General features: G+C 44.5%; 1 protein-coding gene across 1 annotated transcript in view; it reads left to right on the top strand.

Annotated features, from left to right (window-relative positions):
* The first annotated feature begins 4,223 nt into the window (after positions 1-4,223).
* Positions 4,224-20,550, top strand: part of LOC132822689 (dysbindin-like) — a 42,740-nt gene continuing 26,413 nt past the window's right edge. Inside the window, exon 1 of the mRNA XM_060835942.1 lies at positions 4,224-4,438. Coding sequence (XP_060691925.1) covers positions 4,402-4,438 — 37 coding nt within the window. The 5' untranslated portion in view covers positions 4,224-4,401. The remainder of the gene's footprint in view (positions 4,439-20,550) is intronic.

Below are 20,550 nucleotides of genomic sequence, written 5' to 3'. Positions count from 1 at the left end.
CCTTTCCATCAATTTTCTGATGATCAAGTATAGACTGATGGGGTGTAATTGGCTGGATTGGATTGTCCTGCTTTTCATGTACAGGACAATCTGGGAAATTTTCTACATTTGTCAGGTAGATGCCAGTGTTGTAACTATGCTGGAACAGCTTGACTAGAGGAGCCACACGTTCTGGAGCACAAGTCTTCAATACTATTGCCGGAATGGTGTTGCTTTGGTGAAAAGGAGTGAATCAACTCCTCTTTTCAACACCCTCTCTGTCAGTCACAATAAATATTTACATTTCTTTATAGCATGGTAGCTATAATTGAAACATAGTACCAATCATAAGTAAAAAGCCAATGGAATTTTGTTACTTACTAATCCAAGAAAAAATGCAACATCAAACACACACACAAATATAGGTAGTCAGTTTTAAAGGGTGTCTGGTACTGACAAAAGGAATAAATACAATACAGTTTTAAAGTCTTTATAAACCTTGCTGTGGTAGACATTTAACCTGAGGCTATAGTTAATTAATTGTGACAAGCGTTCATCAATAGTGCAAAGTTTGTAAATGTATTAAGTTTCCATGAATTGTCATTTCCCTAATTTGATTTTTCAACTAACACTGTCTTCTAAGATGAAAAGGGAAACAGAGAGAACATGACAAAGATAGAGAGTGAGAGAAACTTTTAGATCTTGATGCTACAAATTTATTTTTCCTTCTCTTTGCTCTGCTCCTCAAAAACAGCTGTTGAAATATGGTTTGTTTATATATTCACAAGTCTGGCTCCATTGTCTTTCCAACAGCATGTGACATTTGATGTACAATATTTGTTTACAAGCTTGAATTGAAGCAGGAGACATAAATTTTGTGACAATGTCTCAGTTGCCTCATTTCAACACTGTCAGATAAAATGGTGGTTTCAGTTTCAATTGTTTTAACATTAATTTCCTGGATTTACTTCAAACTGTAGTCAAGTGATTCTGAAAACAATTTTAAGTCTTTTTTTTATACCTGTTTACACTTGGCTTTAACTATCAGATGATTGAAGTTGAAAATTGACAGTGTATATTTAACATTCTAATAGTTGATGTCTTGGATTGAGCTAACACCACAGATACAACCCTTAGCTGATTAGTCCTCAAGGTTTCTGGCTATTATGAGGTTTAACTGTTGGGTTTATGTTAGAACATAGATGAGTACAGCACAGTACAGGCCCTTCGGCCTTTTATTGTACTCTAACATCAAACTAACTTGCCTACCCTACATTTTACTATCATCCATGTGCCCTATACAGTCTCCATTCTTAAGACTGTATTGTCCTAACTCTGAGTCTGTGCTTTACCGAAGAATGATGTGGAAGTGCCAATGTTGGACTGGGGTGGACAAAGTTAAAAATTACACAACACCAGGTTATAGTCCAACAGCTTTATTTGGAATCATTAGCTTTCGGAGCGCTGCTCCTTCATCAGGGAGTTAGTGGGACAGGATCATAGGACACAGAATTTATAGTAAAAGATCAAAGTGTCATACAACTGATGTGATGTATTGAACAAATCTAGATTGCTGTTAAGTCTTTAATAACTTAGAATGGGGCTGCAGGTTTTGATTCATTAATATGTAATTCCCAGAACTTCTTTCAAGTCACATTCCAGAGATAACTTAAGGTTTTAAAAAAAAGTGACACCTCAGCTCAGACTTAACAGCAGGTTTGTTCAATACATGGCATCAGTTGTATGACACTTAGATCTTTTATTATGAATTCTGTATCCTATGATCCTGCCCCACTAGCTACCTGAAGGAGAAGCACTCCGAAAGCCTGTACTTGTTGGGCTATAACTTGGTGTTGTATGATTTTTAACTTTACCTGAGAATGACTGTCGTCTGACTCTCAGAATTTCCAATAAACTTTTTTATTCATATATTCGTAAACAGAATAATGATTTTAATACAATTACTCCATCACTTTTTCTCAGAGTTTTGATAGCATGTGACTGTTAACATTAAATTGCCCCTAGTGTTAGGTGAAGGGGTAAATGTAGGGGAATGGGTCTGGGTGGGTTGCACTTCGGTGGGTTGATGTGGACTTGTTGGACTGAACGGCCTGTTTCCATACTGTAATCTAATCTAAAAAACCCAGAGGTATTACTAACACATATATTCCCATTTCCCTCCCTCTCCGGCCCCAAGTTTCTTTCAGCTTTTATATTAACATATATCCAACAATTTCTTTAATTTCTCCATCTCAGAATCTTCCCCAAATCCCACCATACACCCAAAGGCTGGATATCAGATGCTAAGTCTGGTGTGGAGCTTTCATAGGATGCCTGCTCTTTAATTTGCATTATTGCTAAATAAGGATGATGTATTTCTCTAACCCAAGTATCATTCTGTGAGGAAATTGATACAACTCTGTTCTCATTATCCCTAAGCTATAGTTGTCATACTCAGCTTTTCTCACTGCTTCAAGTAAAATCAATACTTTTCTGTTCCTTCTGAATGTTGCTATTGAAGTATGAATGATATAAATCAAGGCAGTTTTGATTTTTTGAGGACTGTACCTTCTGATTTTCCATCTCTCATCCAAACGCTCTGGTCTGGTACAGCAGCTGATCACAGCTTTGCTCTTTGCTTGGAATTAGACCAATTCTTTTGTTTCCTCTTACTCTCATTCTTGATGTCTCACATACTCTCATGGTTTTGAAATGTTACATTTGGTCTGAGGGTTTGTTGGCATAACAGAAGTTCTACTTTCAACCTTCTGCCTAATAACTCTGCAGGTGAATTTCATGACTGAACAATTCAGTAAAGTTAAATCCCAAGCAGAAATTTTGACCATTAACAATGACATTGCTTTGACAGCTCTTTCAGCTTCCTAATTGGTCTGTGGGTGCACCTGTATTTAGGCCAAATCTCTGTAAGATCAACTCTGCAGTGTTGGACCTTGTACAGATAGTTAAAAAGCATTTCCTTTCACCAAGTTCTTATTATAAGACATGGACCATAAGACATAGGAGTGGAAGTAAGGCCATTCGGCCCATCGAGTCCACTCTGCTATTCTTCAACTTATAAATACTGAGTGACCCTAGAGAGGACAATGAAGCAAAACAGCAATGACTTTAATGTCAGGGAGAAATTTGCGATCACTTGTATAAAATGGTACCAATTTGTCCATCAAGCTGTGTTAAGGTGTGAGTCCCAACATCTTAATGAGGAGGCAGCATGGTGGAAGGGAAAGGAAGCGAAGGTCTTATGAGGAAAGGCTGAGGGACTTGAGGCTGTTTTCATTGGAGAGGAGAAGGTTGAGAGGTGACTTAATTGAGACATATAAGGTAATCAGAGGGTTAGATAGGGTGGACAGTGAGACCCTTTTTCCTCGGATGGTGAGGACTAGCATGAGGGAACATAGCTTTAAATTGAAAGGTGATAGATATAGGACAGATGTCAGAGGTAGTTTCTTTACTACTGTCTGCCTGCAACAGTAGTAGACTCATTCCTGATGAAGGGCTCATGCCCCAAACGTCGACTCTCCTGCTCCTCCGATGCTGCCTGACCTGCTGCGCTTTTCCAGCGACACATTTTTCAGCTCTGATCTCCAGCATCTGCAGTCCTCACTTTCTCCTTTTAGCATTAATCCACTCACTGCCTTACCAGGAGGTCACTGGCTGTCAGTATAACCGGAGAAGGGGTGTGTTAGCAACAGGAGAGCGGCGAGACCCGGTGCAGAAAATCCTATTGAGCGCAGACACTACCTGGGAGTGTTTGGTGGAGGTGTTGGGGGAAGTTTCCAATCCTCCCTGCATTGATATTCCTCACCTTGATAAGGAGGTTGTTAGCAAAGACTGGCTGAACAATAAATAACAAGGGCATTGTGTAAGATGTGATTGTAGCTCAAAGATTACATTCTCCTGTGTTTTTTATGGGCACTCTAGAGTTACCAGGAGCTCTGGGGGTGGGCTGGTAGACTGAAGTGATTTAAAGAACAGGCTGTTAGTCTCAGTTCGCGCACACCAACCGCAGAGGGAGGGAGGGGGGAATGCAGACAATGAGGAAAGCTTTAACCCTTGAATCTGACCCTAGGCACGCCCAGCAAAGTGAGTTTCTAGTTGGCTCTGCGTGCCGAGTCCCTGCTGGATGCGGAGTGTTTGTTAATGCTTGTTGTTGGTGCTGTGTGATAGTCAGCATCCTCCCGCCGCCCCCCTGCAGCAGGGCTGAGGTAGTTGCTGCTCCATCAGCTGCAGTGATGTTCCAGGCTCATGGCCCTGGTCTTTCCCACTGGATGTCAGTCAGCGGAGCAGCGCAGTGCTAACCTCCGGACGTCTGCTCAGCCCCACAGCCGCCTGGCCCAGGAGATGTCAGTCAGCACCTGCTGACCTGCCCCGGTGGAATCAGCAGTGCACCCATCCTCTTTGGAGATGTCAGGTCAGGGACCAGCCAGCAAGAGGACCCCGGGTAAGTGTGCACCACCTCCGAATGCAGAGAGAGAGAGAGAGAGAGAGAGGCTGACTCGGTGGACAGGAATGTGGAGAGATGGCTGGAATGAAAGCTCAGGACCGAGGCTGATGATGAACCACTTGCAACCCAGCTCCGGGTGCATTTTAGAGCTGAGGCAGTGTGTAGGTGTTTGACAGAGTCAGCCATCATCTTGCGACTTGCAGAGGATTAGAACCGGCGGTGCGTTCAGACAGACATTGTATCACTGAAACGCACTGTCAGAATCCATCAGCCAAACTTCACAACTTCCCTCATTCATGCAAGTTCAGCTAAACAAGAAATGGTTATTATGTGCTGTTTATGACAGTGCTGTGATCTTCACACTGGGTCAGGATAGAGCTCCAATTATTTCACAAGATAAGGACAGTGCAGTACTAAGACACTGGGTACATACAGGATTACAGTGATTATGCTGGGTACAGACAGTGCAGTAATAAAACACTGGGTACAGACAGGGTTACAGTGATTATGCTGGGTACTGACAGAGCTGTAGTGAGACACTGGGTACAGACAGGGTTACAGTGATTATGCTGGGTATAGACAGTGCTGTAGTGAGACACTAGGTACGACAGGGTTACAGTGAATATACTGGGTACAGACACTGCTGTAGTGATTATACTGGGTACAGACAGTGTTACTAGGAAAAAGTGAGGACTGCAAATGCTGGAGATCAGAGCTGAAAATGTGTTGCTGGAAAAGCGCAGCAGGTCAGGCAGCATCCAAGGAGCAGGAGAATCGATGTTTCGGGCATGAGCCCTTCTTCAGGAATGAGGAAAGTGTGTCCAGCAGGCTAAGATAAAAGGTAGGGAGGAGGGACTTGGGGGAGGGGCATTGGAAATGCGATAGGTGGAAGGAGGTCAAGGTGAGGATGATAAGCCAGAGTGGGGTGGGGGCGGAGAGGTCAGGAAGAAGATTGCAGGTTAGGAGGGCGGTGCTGAGTTCGAGGGATTTGACTGAGACAAGGTGGGGGGAGGGGAAATGAGGAAACTGGAGAAATCTGAGTTCATTCCTTGTGGTTGGAGGGTTCCTAGGCGGAAGATGAGGCGCTCTTCCTCCAGCCGTGGTGTGGCTATGATCTGGCGATGGAGGAGTCCAAGGACCTGCATGTCCTTGGTGGAGTGGGAGGGGGAGTTGAAGTGTTGAGCCACGGGGTGGTTGGGTTGGTTGGTCCAGGTGTCCCAGAGGTGTTCTCTGAAACGTTCCGGGGCCTTGGAGGGAAGTAAGGGGGGAGGTGTGGGCGCAAGTTTTGCATTTCAAGGGATCCTTCCATATCCACCACAAATTCACCTGCACCTCCACACACATCATTTACTGCATCCGCTGCACCCGATGTGGCCTCCTCTCTATTGGGGAGACAGGCCGCCTACTTGCGGAACGTTTCAGAGAACACCTCTGGGACACCCGGACCAACCAACCCAACCACCCTGTGGCTCAACACTTCAACTCCCCCTCCCACTCCACCAAAGATATGCAGGTCCTTGGACTCCTCCATCGCCAGACCATAGCAACACCACGGCTGGAGGAAGAGCGCCTCATCTTCCGCCTAGGAACCCTCCAACCACAGGGGATGAACTCAGATTTCTCCAGAGTCCTAATTTCCCCTCCCCCCCCCCCCCCCCCAACCTCGAACTCAGCACCACCTTCCTAACCTGCAATCTTCTTCCTGACCTCTCCGCCCCCATCCCCATTCTGGCCTATCACCCTCACCTTGACCTCCTTCCACCTATCGCATTTCCAACGCCCCTCCCCCAAGTCCCTCCTCCCTACCTTTTATCCTAGCCTGCTGGACCCACTTTCCTCATTCCTGAAGAAGGGCTCATGCCCGAAACGTCGATTCTCCTGCTCCTTGGATGCTGCCTGACCTGCTGCGCTTTTCCAGCAACACATTTTCAGCACAGACAGTGTTACAGTGATTATACTGGGTACAGACAGTGCTGTAGTGATGATATTGGGTACAGACAGTCCTATAGTGAGATACTGGGTACAGACAGAGCTGAAGTGAGACACTGGGTAAGGACAGTGGTGTCGTGAGACACTGGGTACAGACAGTGTTTCAGCGATTATACTGGGTACAGACAGTGCTGTAGTGAGAGACACTGGGCATGGACAGTGTTACAGTGATCAAACTGGGGACAGACGGTGCTGTAGTGAGACACTGGGTACTGACAGTGTTACAGTGATTATACTGGGTACAGACAGTGCCGTAGTGAGATACTGGGTACAGACAGTGCTGTAATGAGAGATGCTGGGTACAGACAGTGCTGTAGTTATTATTATCAGACATGTGCAGAGTTACAGTGAGGACACTGGGTACAGGAACTATTACAGTGATGAAACAAAACAGAAGTTGCTGGAAAAGCTCAGCAGGTCTGGCAGTATCTGTGAACAGAAATCAGAGTTAAGGTTTTGGTCAAAGTTCTTAGCTCGTGAGGATAATGAATGCTAGTGTGAATGCAGTGAATAGTTAGTGAAGGCCATGGTTGAAATTTTCCAGCCCTCACTGGATTCTAGGAGGTTGCCAGCAGATTGGAAAACCACTAAAGCGGCTCTCCCATTCGAGGGGGGAGGGAGACAGAAAGCAGGAAATTAGGTCAGCTACTCTACTACCTGTCACTGGGAAAATCTTGGAGTCTGTTATTAAGAAAGAAATCGCATGACATTTAGTGAAGTGTAACACAGTCAGAGTCAGCCTGGTCTGTTGAAAGGGAAACCATTTTTGATAAGTTAGCGATAACTTCTGGAGGATTTAATAAGTGAAATTGGAGTCATAGAGATATACAGCATGGAAAGAGACCCTTCAGTCCAACTCATCCATGCCAACCAGATATCCTAAATAAATCTAGTCCCATTAGCCAGCACTTGGCCCATGTCCCTCTAAATCCTTCCTATTCATATACCTATCCAGATGTGTTTTAAATGTTATCATTGTCCTGGCTTCCACCACTTCCTCTGGCTGCTCATTCCATACACGTACCACCCTCTGTGTGAAAAGGTTGTCTGTTAGGCCCCTTTTAAATCTTTCCCTTCTCACCATAAACCTATACCCTCTAGTTCTGGACTTCCCCAACCCAGGGAAAAGACCTTGTATACTTACCCTATCTGTGATCCTCATAATTTTATAAATCTCCATAAAGTCACCCCTCAGCCTCTGATGCTCCAGGGAAAACAGCCCCAGCCTATTCAGCCTCTACCTGTAGCTCGAATCCTCCAACCCTGGCAACATGCAGTTGAAGAAAGGGAATTTGTAGACATGGTGCATTGGATTTTCAGAAGATATTTGACAAGCTGTTACATAAAGCATTATTGCACATGTAAGGGTGGTAAGGACAAGCCAGGGAACTATAGACCAGTGAGCCTGACCTCGGTGGTGGGCAAGTTGTTGGAGGGAATCCTGAGGGACAGGATTACATGTATTTGGAAAGGCAAGGACTGATTCGGGATAGTCAACATGGCTTTGTGCGTGGGAAATCATGTCTCACAAACTTGATTGTTACTTCTTCAAAAACTCAAAGAGGACTGATGAAGGCAGAGCAGTAGATGTGATCTATATGGACTTCAGTAAGGCGTTCGACAAGGTTCCCCATGGGAGACTGATTAGCAAGGTTAGAATCCATGGAATACAGGGAGAACTAGCCATTTGGATACAGAACTGGTTCAAAGGTAGCAGACAGAGGGTGGTGGAAGGTTGTTTTTCAGACTGGAGGCCTGTGACCAGTGGAGTGCCACAAGGATCAGTGCTGGGCCCTCTACTTTTTGTCATTTACATAAATGATTTGGATGCGAGCATAAGAGGTATAGTTAGTAAGTTTGCAGATGACACCAAAATTGGAGGTGTAGTGGACAGTGAGGAGGGTTACCTCAGATTACAACAGGATCTGGACCAGGTGGGCCAATGGGCTGAGAAGTGGCAGGTGGAGTTTAATTCTGATAAATGCGAGGAGCTGCATTTTGGGAAAGCAAATCTTAGCAGGACTTATACACTTAATGGTAAGGTCCTAGGGAGTGTTGCTGAACAAAGAGACCTTGGAGTGCAGGCTCATAGCTCCTTGAAAGTGGAGTCGCAGGTAGATAGGATAGTGAAGAAGGCATTTGGTATGCTTTCCTTTATTGGTCAGAATGTTGAGTACAGGAGTTGGGATGTTATGTTGCGGCTGTACAGGACATTGGTTAGGCCACTGTTGGAATATTGCGAGCAATTCTGGTCTCCTTCTTATCGGAAGGATGTTGTGAAACTTATGAGGGTTCAGAAAAGATTTACAAGGATGTTGCCAGGGTTGGAGGATCTGAGCTATAGGGAGAGGCTGAACAGGCTGGGGCTGTTTTCCCTGGAGCGTCGGAGGCTGAGGTGTGACCTTATAGAGGTTTACAAAATTATGAGGGGTAAATAGACAAGGTTCTTTTCTCTGGGGTCAGGGAGTCCAGAACTAGAGGGCATAGGTTTAGAGTGAGAGGGTAAAGACATAAAAGAAACCTAAGGGGTAACGTTTTCACACAGAGGGTGGTACATGTATGGAATGAGCTGCCAGAGGATGTGGTGGAGGCTGGTACAATTGCAACATTTAAAAGGCATTTGGATGGGTATATGAATAGGAAGGGTTTGGAGGGATATGGGCCAGACTAGATTGGGTTGGGATATCTGGTCAGCGTGGACAGGTTGGACCGAAGGGTCTGTTTCCATGTTGTACATCTCTATGATAGGAGCTGGCCATATTTGGGGCAATGTATTAACATGGATTAAAGATTGGTGAGTGCACAGAAGAAAGAGGGTTGGAGTTAATGGGTCTTTTCTAGACTGGGACGAAGTGAAGTGCCACAAAGGTCAGTCCTAGGGCCCCAGTTATATCTACTGATGATTTGGAGGAGGGGCAGAGTGTAATGCATCCAGATTTGTTGATGATACAAAGCTAGGTGACAGGGCATGTTGTAATGAGGACAGGAAGAGTCTGCAAGGGGATGATAGCTCAATTAAGTGAGTGGGCAAAAACTTGCCAAATGGAGTTTAATGCAGAAAAGTGTGAACTCGTGCAGTTTGGTAGGAAGAATCAAAAGGCAGGCTATTATTTAGATGGAGAGAGATTCAAATAAATTCCAGCACAGAGGGATTTTTGTGTTGTTGTGCATGAAAGACAAAAAGTTGGTATGCAGGTATGGCAACTAGTTAAGAAGGTAAATGAAAATCTGGCCTTCATAGATAAGGTGTTGGCATTTAAAAATAGGTAAGTCCTGCATGGATGAGTTGGACCAAAGGGTCTGTTCCCATACTGTATGACTGTAAGTACTTCAAACAGTACAGTATGTTACTGAGGGGCTATATCTGGACTGCGGTATACCATTTTAGTCCTGTGTTTAAAAAAAAAATCTGTTCACAACAGAGGCAATTCAAAAGTGATTTGCTAAACTGATCCTTTGCACAAAGGGGTTGACGAATCAAGAATGGCTAAAGAGGTGATGCATTTATTTATTCCAGTTTAGGAGAATGAGGGCGCTCTTAATGAAACACAAAGTTCAGAGGGTGCTTGAGAAGTGTACAGACAATGCTTCAGTTATTACACTTGTTAGAGACGTGCTCTCGGTATTACATTGGATAAAGTCAGTGCTCCGGTAATATACTGGTTAGTAACAGTGCTGCACTGTTGGCATCACTGTCAACAAAACTCCAGTAGTCACCCTTGGTACAGACGGTGCTATAGTGAATACTCTGAGTAAGTACAGTGCTATCATAATTACGTGGCTATGGGCAGTTTTATAATGGTTACACCATGAACGGACAGTGCTGTAGTGATGACACTGGGTACGGACAGTGCTATAGTGAGGTCACTGGGAATAGGCAGCATTGTGGTGAGGTCACTGGGTACGGACAGTGTGATAGTGAGGTCACTGGACATGGACAGCACTATAGTGAGGTCAGTGAGCACGGACAGCGCTGTGGCGAGGTCAGTGGGCACGGACAGCGCTGTGGCGAGGTCAGTGGGCACGGACAGCGCTGTGGCGAGGTCAGTGGGCACGGACAGCGCTGTGGCGAGGTCAGTGAGCACGGACAGCACTGTGGCGAGGTCAGTGGGCACGGACAGCACTACAGTGATTACACTGGGTATGGACAGTGTTGTAGTGAATAGCCTGGATGGGAATAGTGGTTTACTTGGGTTACACTAGGTATGGACAACAGTCTGGTGAAGATATGTGTACTGACAGGTCCACATTGTAGGAGGGAGTGACCTTGCACAGGATTTATCTGAACATGTGGTAATAATTTACTGTGACATGGGCTAAGGTCAGGGTTATACGGTGACAGTAGTCAATTGGATTAGGTTGGCTGCTTCAAGAATGATTGGCTGTGTTAAAAACCCAGGAACAGAAGTTGATCATTAAAGCTGCTGGAACTGAAATGGAGTTAGATCAGTCTGCAGCTTTGAGAGATAGGGGCGCTCATTAATACTGTGGTGTAATCTGCACACTGAGACGATGCTCAGTAAGCAGTTTTGTTTAGTGATGAAGGGGGTCTTCCTGCCTGCTGAGCCTCCGTTAATGCCACTGACCCTGTAACTGGGGGTTGTCAATATGCCTGATACAGACCATTCTGAATTGCTGACAAATTACTCCATGCAGCATTTTGCAGTTTGGTTCAAACACTCAAATCAGACCGGGAGAAATTAAAGCAATTCTGATGCTTTTAGGAGGAGCTGTGATGTTTAAAGATGCTGACATGTTTAATGAGGGTTAGCATGATTCAAGAAGCTGACATGATTTAGCAAAGATGATATATTTTCGGAAGGTCAGATGCGCTTCAGAAAACGCTGTCATCAGCTAAATTTAGATTCATAATGTTCGTAGCTCTGAGACAAAAGGTGTTACTTTATTTCATGCTGCAGGGGCACACCATTAGCACTGGCCAAAATCCTACCTTGGCCAGGGTGTGAAAGCGGACATTAGACAATGGACTGAAAGCATGCAGATCTGATTGACTGTGCTCTCAGTCTCTGCAATGTCTAACACTGAGTTACACCAGTGCTGCTATTTTCAAACTCCCTCTGGCAAGTAAGGCCCTTTCTCCAACACACGGAGTTAAGTGTACCTTCAGTGACATGAAGGACCTGCTAGAGGGGTCATAACCATTCCAAGGTCAGCTGCTGATTACTTCCCATTGGATCTGTCCATAGGTGTAGTTGGAGGTGAGCAGAGTTGTTTACGGTAGTTGGCATTGACCGGATGCGGCTCTGCACGTCGAGATGGCCCTGGTTCTAGCTCCAAGGGTCTGCTCAGACCACATTCTCCCAGTTGTGGGCATTACATGTCACAGCCCCCTTGAGCTGCAGGGAGATGATGCAGATGCAGCACAGAGGGACACACTGCTGGAGGAGGAGGAGGAGTGGGAGGGGGGAGGACTCTCATCCCGAGGACTCCTCACTCAGAATTTCCCACAGGTTGTTTCTGTTTTATCCAGCTCTGCCAGGAGCAGCAGGTACTTTGCCCCCACTTCGGGAAGGAGGTTCCCACCAAACTCTGCCACCTTGTGGACTCAGACCTGCAGCCTCAGAGCAGAGTGAGGATGGCATTGCCAATGTGTGTGACACTGACCACGTTTACGTCGGCTCCTTCCAGACTAGAAAACGAAACACGTTGACCATCATGAAGAAAATGATGATGCTGGGGAAGGTGAAAAGTCTAAAGGTGGATAAATCACCTAGGCCAGATGGACTGCATCCCAGGATTCTGAAGGATTAGCTGCAGAGATTGTAGAGGCATTGGTGATCTTTCAGGAATCACTAGAGTCAGGGAGGGTCCCAGAGATCTGTAGGATAGCTATCATAATAACCCTGTTAAGAAGGCAGGAGCCAGAAGACGTGAAACTATAGGACAGTTAGCCTGACCTCGGTCACAGTAAGATTTCAGAGTCCTTTTACTAAGGACAAGATTGCAGAGTACTTGGAAGTGCATGGTAAAGTAGGGCTGAGTCAGCGTGGTTTGTCAAGGGGAGGTCATCACTGACAAATCTGTTAGAATTCTTTTGAGGGAGTAATGAGCAAGTTAGACAAAGGAGAGCCAGAGGTTGTGATCGATTTCCAGAAGGCCTTTGACAAGATGCCACACAGGAGTCTGCTAAATAAGAGAAGAGTCCAGGGTGTTAGGGGCAAGGTACTGGCATGGGTAGAGGATTGGCTGATGGCAGATGGCTAAGAGTGGGGATAAAGGGGTCTCTTTCAGGATGCCAGCTAGTGACTGGTGGAGTAATACAAGGGTCATGTTGCGACCACAACTATTTAGGTTATACGTTAATGATCCGAATACATTGTTATGCGTTGTTCCTAAGTTTGCAGACCACACCAAAATAGGTGGAGGGACAGACTGTGTTGAGGAAGTGTGAGGCTGCAGAAGGACTTGGACAGGCTAGGAATGTGGGCAAAGAAGTGGCAGATGGAATACAGTGTGGGAAAGTGTGAGGTTATGCATTTTGGGAGGAAGAATAGAGGTGGAGACTATTTTCTAAATGGGGAAAGGCTTTGGAAATCTGAAGCACAAAGGGATTTGGAAATCCTAGTTCAGGATTCTCTTAAGGTTAATATATCCCATATCTAAGGAAGGATATGCTGGTTTTGGAGGGTGTCTAGGGCAGGTTTACAAGAATGATCTTGGGGACGAAGGGCTGGTCACATGAGTAGTGGTTGAAGACTCTGAGCCTGTGCTTATTAGAATTTTGAAGAATGAGGGAGAATCTGATTGAAACCTATAGAATACAGAGCAGCATGGATAGAGTGAATGTGGAAAGATGTAGTAGGAGATACCAGGACCTGAGGACACAACCTCTGAGTGAAAGATGACCCTTTTAAATGGAGGTGAGGAGTAATTTCTTCAGCCAGAGGGTGATGAATCTGTGGAACTCATTGCCACAGGAGCTGTGGAGGCCAGGTCATTGAATGTATTTAAGAGAGACAAAGATGAGGTCTTAAATAGTGAAGGGATCAGGGATCCAGGGATCAAGCACTAGGATTGGGACTCCTTTGAAGCAAAACAGCAAAGTGTAAACAGGACCAGCTGTGTTTCAGCACAGATTAAAATCGATGTAGATCCTACACCAGAGTCTGGTCACTTGGCTTGATCTAAACATTGAAGGAATGGCCTAGCTGCTATTTTGTGACCTTTGACCTTGCTGTGCATATGAAGTTGCCTTTCTAACTGTTATTAATTTGATTCATTGCAACTACAACTGAAGTAAACCATTCAACACTGGACTTTTCCTTGCAATTAGATTAGATTAGATTACTTAGTGTGGAAACTGGCCCTTCAGCCCAGCAAGTCCACACCGACCCGCCGAAGCGCAACCCACCCATACCCCTACATTTACCCCTTTACCTAACACTACAGGCAATTTAGCATGGTCAATTCATCTGACCTGCTCATGTTTGGACTGTGGGAGGAAACCGGAGCACCCGGAGGAAACCCACGCAGACACGGGGAGAACGTGCAAACTCCACACAGTCAGTCGCCTGAGGCAGGAATTGAACCCGGGTCTCTGGCGCTTGTGAGGCAGCAGTGCTAACCACTGTGCCACCGTGCCGCCCACAAATATGAACAAATATGCAGAAGAAATGTTCCTTATATCAACAGTACTGAGCTTGGAGGAGGGGAGAATGTTTAGTTTGGGGACAGGAGTCTCCCTATCTGAGTTAAACTGTTCACTTGTAGCAAGCAGTCACTTGGAAAATATCAGAGTGCAGTTTATGATGGCCCAGATCTTCCTCCACTGAGTGGGAAAACTGTTTAGCCAACAATTTCTTTAACAATGAGCAGCAGAGAGTGAATGTAACCCAGCAGGATGACAGGAACTTAAGGGGGAACCTAATCCAGTAGATCCATCATCAACCACAGATTTCAATGCAGTTTCTGACTGATAGCAGTGGTTGTGTTAATTAAACTAAAACCCCATTGTGAATGGAGGAGAGAATGGATCAGTATGCACCCTGAGTGAGCTCTGTCTGGTCTGTCGCTGCTCGCTGTTCACACTGAAGTACAAAGACTTCCTTTGTGTTCCGTTGACAAGGTTCTTTTATTGAAACGTGGGAACCTTCCTTCCTGTGATGTGTGCAAGACGGACGTCAGTGCTTAGGACTCTCAGCTCATGGTCATTCCCAGCCTGGGACAAACATGTCTGGTGCACGACCTTTATTTGGATGGTCAGCTACACTTTGCGTGGACTGTGATCATTGGCGTGTGTGGATTCCAGCTGTGAATGTGTGGGTGCCGGGGCCAGCAAGTGAATAGAGGAATGGTTTATGAGCAATGTGCTCGCATCACTGGATCCCTTCGTTCCACCCTCCAGAAAAATTGGATCGCTCTCTATCTTGGATACACTCTATCTGTCACACTGCTGTTTGTGGGATCTTGCTGTGTGCATACCACCTGACCACATTGCAACAACAATTATGCCTTAAAAAGCATTTAATTGGCTGTGAATATCCAGAGGTTGCAAAAGCATAATATAACTTGGATGACTTTCTTTTGTCTTATTTATTAATGACTGCGATAATGCAACAGACAGCAGTGTTTCTTGTTGAGCTGATGTCACAAAGATTGGTGACTGTGTAAGTGGTGCAGACAGGAAGCAGAAAGAGATATTGATAGCTGGATGGGTTGAGACAGCTGACAAAACAGCGGCAGATGGATTTCAACTCAGCTTCATTCGAAGTCCTCCAAGCCGCATGGAAATTTAACAACATAGGCGTTTTAACCAAAATACGGGAGTTCTGAGCATTTTACCATTGGTGAGAAACCAGAAATGTCAGCGGATAGCGATGGATTCCTGTCAATCATTAAAAGGTAGTGGCCATCGCCAACACTTCTCATTTGGGCACATCCCATTCATTTACTTACACATGGTCAGAATTCACCTTATGGCTTATAGTCCGACAGGTTTATTTAAAATTACAAGCTTTTGGAGCACTGCTCCTTTGTCAGGTGAAGTCCAGCGCCGTCACCTCCACATCTTAATTACACAAGATCTTTAAATATTTTAGGTGACAGCTTAAAAAAAGTTGAAACTATTTCGGAGCTTCTAGGAAACTGAGTTTCACAGCTGAGAGTGAACTTTGCTGGTCAAAATCAAATTTTCGCAGAGTGTAGTGGCCACTATTCATTGTTTGGGCTGATGGCCTTTTTCTGTGTTTTTTATATTATGCAATATATCATATAAAAGGGAGCCAATTCTGCTACAACATCTGGAGGACCCCTGACACAAAGGATAGCAGTACAAAATTCTCCCGAGTTCTTGTTTAATTTGTTCCTGGAATATGGGTGTTGTTGTAATATTTGTTACTCATCCCTAATTGTGTGAAAGCCAAATGGTTTCCTTGTCCAATTCAGGGGATTGTTAAGAGGCAAACGCAGTGCTGTTGGTCTAGAGTCACATATAGGCCAGACCATTGCCTCCCAATGTCACGAAAACTTCAAGGATTAGATTAGGAGGCACAACTCAGTTTGTAAACTCTGAAATATAGAAGCTTGAGGGGTGATCTGGTTGAAGTTTTGTTAGAACTTTGAAAGGAATTTACCTCCTATCACCAGGACATTCAGAAGAGAACTTAGGGCATTTCTTCAAAGAAGGAGGAAAACTAATATGGACCTCTCTCCCACAAAGTGCAGTGGGTGCATGCTCTATTCATAATTGTAAACCTGAGATTGATACGCTTTAGTTAGCCCAGGAATTGAGCAATAAGAAGTCAGGTGGGTGGTTTAGGATTATAAAGCAACTATGATTTTGTTGAATAGTGGACAGGCTTTGAAAGGCTGAACAGTCTCTTCTTGCTCTTTTACTGTCAGACTGACTGAACAAACCCGACTCTAAGTCAATGTGTTGAACATTTCCAGGTCTTTAAACATTGGCAAAGCCATCTTAGGTTTGAGCAGTTAGGGTGGCATGGTGGCTCAGTGGTTAGCACTGCTGGCTCATAGCCTCTGGCAACTCTGTGGAATTTGCACATTCTCCCTGTGTCTGTGTGCGTTTCCTCCGGGTGCTCTAGTTTCCTCTCACAGTTGAAAGATGTGCAGGTTCGATGGATTGGCCATGCTAAATTGCCCGTAGTGTCCAGGGAGATATAGGGTAGCCATGGAAAATGCAGGGTTACAAGGATAGGGTAGAGGATGGGTCTGGGTGGGATGCTCTTCAGAGGGGCAGTGTGGACTTGATAGTCCGAATGGCCTGTGTCCACACTGTAGGGATTCTTTGATAAATCTATGAACTGTAAGTGGGACATACAGTGGAGCCACTCCCAGACTGGGTTTATATGAATGCAACTTAGCCTCTCCCATGAATTAGAGCTGAAAAATGTGTAGCTGGAAAAGTGCAGCAGGTCAGGCAGCATCCAAGGAGCAAGAGAATCGACGTTTCAGGCATTCCTGAAGAAGGGCTTACGTCCAAAACATCGATTCTCCTGCTCCCCGGATGCTGCCTGACCTGCTGCGCTCTTCCAGCACCACACTCTCGACTCTGATCTCCAGCAACTGCAGTCCTCACTTTCTCCTATGAATTTGAAAACAACAGCAACACAGTCTTACAGCACTTGTACTGTGTTCATTTGGCAGCTGGATTTTAAAATCCTTCCTGTGACTCAAGTGAAAAGAACTTCCTTTGAAATAAAATCGCTTTTATTTGTTAGTAATGATGTTATCATTTTGCACTATGTAAAATGCTGCATTCAGTCACTGGATGGCTGCAATAGTGGGCTTTGACCGTGCAAAAGAGGAAGCCTAGAGAAGCAGCATTTACAACAACAGGCATTTATATAGCACCTTTTAATATAGTGTGCTATATAATGTGTCCCCATCTTATTTCTCAGCAATCAGACAAAATGTAACACTAAAGCCAGAATGATGATTATTATGGGGTATTGATCCAGATTTTGGCTGTTAGGGAGGTAGTTTTTAAACAGCATCTTGAAGAAGGGGATGAGTTGGAGAGGGGAAGAGACTTAGGTGGAAATTCCAGAACTTTAGCGCGAAGGAGAGGCCAACAGTAATGGAGCAAGTAAAATGAGGGACACAACTGAGACTAGGATTAGAGTATAGACATATCTCTGAGCTAAGGGACAGGGGGGACCATGGAGTAGTTTGAAGTTAAAGCATCCTAAATCCTAATTTTTGGAGAATTTTAAGACCTTTTCCAAAATATGGACTCTGGTATAAAACAGCTTCATAAAACTGTTAAAGATTGTGGCTGGAAATTCTAAAACTGTCCCAAGTATGTGACTCTGATGAAAAGTTCAGAATTAACAAGTAAGTTAAAAGTTAGAAAGTTAATGCTATGGAGAAAAAATGGCGCAATTTTCATCAAAGTATTTTCAAGTTACTAGAGACTAGGAAGGGCGGACAGCAGCTCAAATAGGTCAAGCCGTTTCCAGATTCCAGCAGTGCCAATGTGTATTGGTCAATCAGCAGTAACATCCCAGTACGATGTACCAGATTCACTATAGGTCAGGAATCCAACTGGGCCTGGGGTAGGAGTCAGCAGGCAAACTGGACTTGTGATTGAGTCACGAGCTAAATTGGGCCTAGTGAGGGAGTCAGGAGTTAAACTAGGCCTGACATCAGCATGAGGGATCAAACTTGGCCTGGTGCATGAGTCCGGGGTTAAACAGGGATAGATGTGGGAGTTGGGAGTTAAATGGGGCCTGATGTCAGAGTCGAGCTGTTAAACTGGAACTGATGTAGGAGTCAGGAATTAAATTGATCTGGTGTCAGATTTAGGAGTTAAACTGGGCCTGGTTTAGGAGCAAAGGGGTTAATCAGGGATGGATGTAAGAATGAGGAGATAAACTGGGCCTGGTGTCTGAGTCAGGAATTAAATAGGGTCTAGTGTCATAGTGAGAAGTTAACCTGGGCTTAGTGAAGGAGTCAAGCAATTAAGTAGACTTGATGGCAGAGTCACTGGTTAAACTGGTCCTGGTGTCAGAGACTAGAGTTAAATTGGACCTGGTATAGATGTCAGGAGTTACACTGGGTTTGGTGTAGGAGTCAACAGTATGTATTTGTAAATGCTGTTTTATTACATCCTTTCAAACAGACTAACATTTTCCCAGGAATGGATGTTAAGCTCACTAGCTTACAACAAACAGGTAATTGGATCCTTCCATTTAAGAATAAGGGTGCTACACTAGCAGTTTTCCAATCCTCTGGGACTTTTTCAGAATCTAAAGATTCCTGCAAGATTATTATCCGTGCATCCACTATCTCCATAGCTACTTCCTTTAAAATCCTCAGATGTATCTCGGAGAGTCTAGGGGGATTACTGTTGTTGAGCAGATTACGTTCCCCAGTACTTCTGCTCTCGTGTTGGTTGTTGCATTTATTTCCTCTCGTCCTTTTGTTCCCTGATTATTTACTAATTTTGGAATGCTATTAGTGACCTTGACTGATGCAAAGCATTTATTCAACTCCCCTGTCATTTATTTCGTTTCCCCCATTATTATTTCACCCGCCTCATTCTCGAAGGGGCCTATGTTCACTGTAGCCTCTTGTTTTCATATATTTTGAAGTAGCTCTTGCAGTTCATTTTGATATTGCTTACAAGTTTACATTCAAAATTTATCTCCTCCCTTTTTTATTATATTTTAGTCACATTTTGTTGGTTTTTAAAACAATCCTAAACCTCTGGTTTCCCACTTATCATTGCTACCTTTTATAGTTTCTTTTTCTTTCAATTTGATGCTCTCCTTAACTTACCTGGTTTCTTCCTCACTGGGATATATCTTTGTTATGGGTCATGAACTATTTTCTTAACCATCTGCCATTGTTCCTCAACTATCTTTGCTGTTAGTCTCCTTTCTCAGTCCACCCCAGCTGGCTCTGCCCTCATTCCTTTGTAATTACTTGTTTTTAAGCTCATTTCCAATCCAAGTTCCTGCCTCTCCCACTGAATATCAAATTTAACTATGCTATGTCACTATTTCCAAGGGGGTTATTTACTCTGACATCAGATATTAAACCTGCCTCCTTCCACATCACCAGATCCAATATAGCCTGATCCCTTATTGGATACATTGTTTGTTTGAGGGAGAATATCTTCTACTTGGCAGTTCTAACTGGAAGACTATTGCAAAAGTTTCAGCCTTTTGCACTGATGTGTTGCGCTCCCCCATCATTGAGGATGGGGATATTTGTGGAGCTTCCTCTTCTTGCAGTGAGTTGTTTAATTGTCCACCAGCATTCACAATTGTATATGACAGCACTGCAGAGCTTAGACCTGATCCACTGGTTGTGTGATTGCTGAGCTCTATCTATCACTTGCTGCTTTTGCTGTTTGGCACACAAATGGTCCTGTCTGGCACCTCATTTTTAGATATGACTGGTGCTGCCCTCCTGCACTCTCCATTGAATCAGGATTGATCTCCTGGCTTGATGGTCATGGTTGAGTGGGGAATATGCTGGGTCAAGAGATTGCAGAGTGTGCTAGTGTACAATGCTGCTCTTGTTGTTGGCCCACAGTGTTTCATGGATGCCCAGTCCTCAGTTGTTAGATCTGTTTGAAGTCTGTCCCATTTGGCACTGGAATAGTGCCACACAACATGATGGAAGGTATTCTCAATGTGAAGGTAGGACTTTAGTCTTCACAAGGACTATGCAGTGGTCACTCAACCCTTAACTCAAACAGCAAACTCCCAAAACACAGTGAAGTCAATGAGGCACATTTCTGAAGTGAATCAGTCATAGGACATCAGACAGCAAGGTCTACTGACAGGAACATGAGAATAAGCAGATAATTTGCTTTTGGGATGTTAATTGATGGGTAAACATTGGCCAACAAAGTGGGGAGAACTCCCTGCTAGTCAAACTCGTGAATCCACTTGTGCTGGCTGACCGGCCTTAACTAATGTGTCATTTACAAAGCAGTAGCTCTGACAAAGCAGCACTCCATCAGCAATGCACTGGAGTGTCAACTTAAGTTACCTGCCCAAGTTTTTGAACCTGTGACTTTCAAACACAGAGGCAAGAATGTTCCACTGATAGCTGACTCCCCTCTGCTGGGTAATCACAATGAAGAGACCTTTTCACTGGTCTGCTGTCAAAATAACTGGGACTGTACT

This window comes from Hemiscyllium ocellatum, chromosome 15, assembly GCF_020745735.1.
Source record: "Hemiscyllium ocellatum isolate sHemOce1 chromosome 15, sHemOce1.pat.X.cur, whole genome shotgun sequence".
NCBI classification, from domain to species: Eukaryota; Metazoa; Chordata; class Chondrichthyes; order Orectolobiformes; family Hemiscylliidae; genus Hemiscyllium; species Hemiscyllium ocellatum.
The sequence above is the reverse complement of the archived record's forward strand: the minus strand, read 5'-3'. Positions and strand labels throughout refer to the sequence as shown.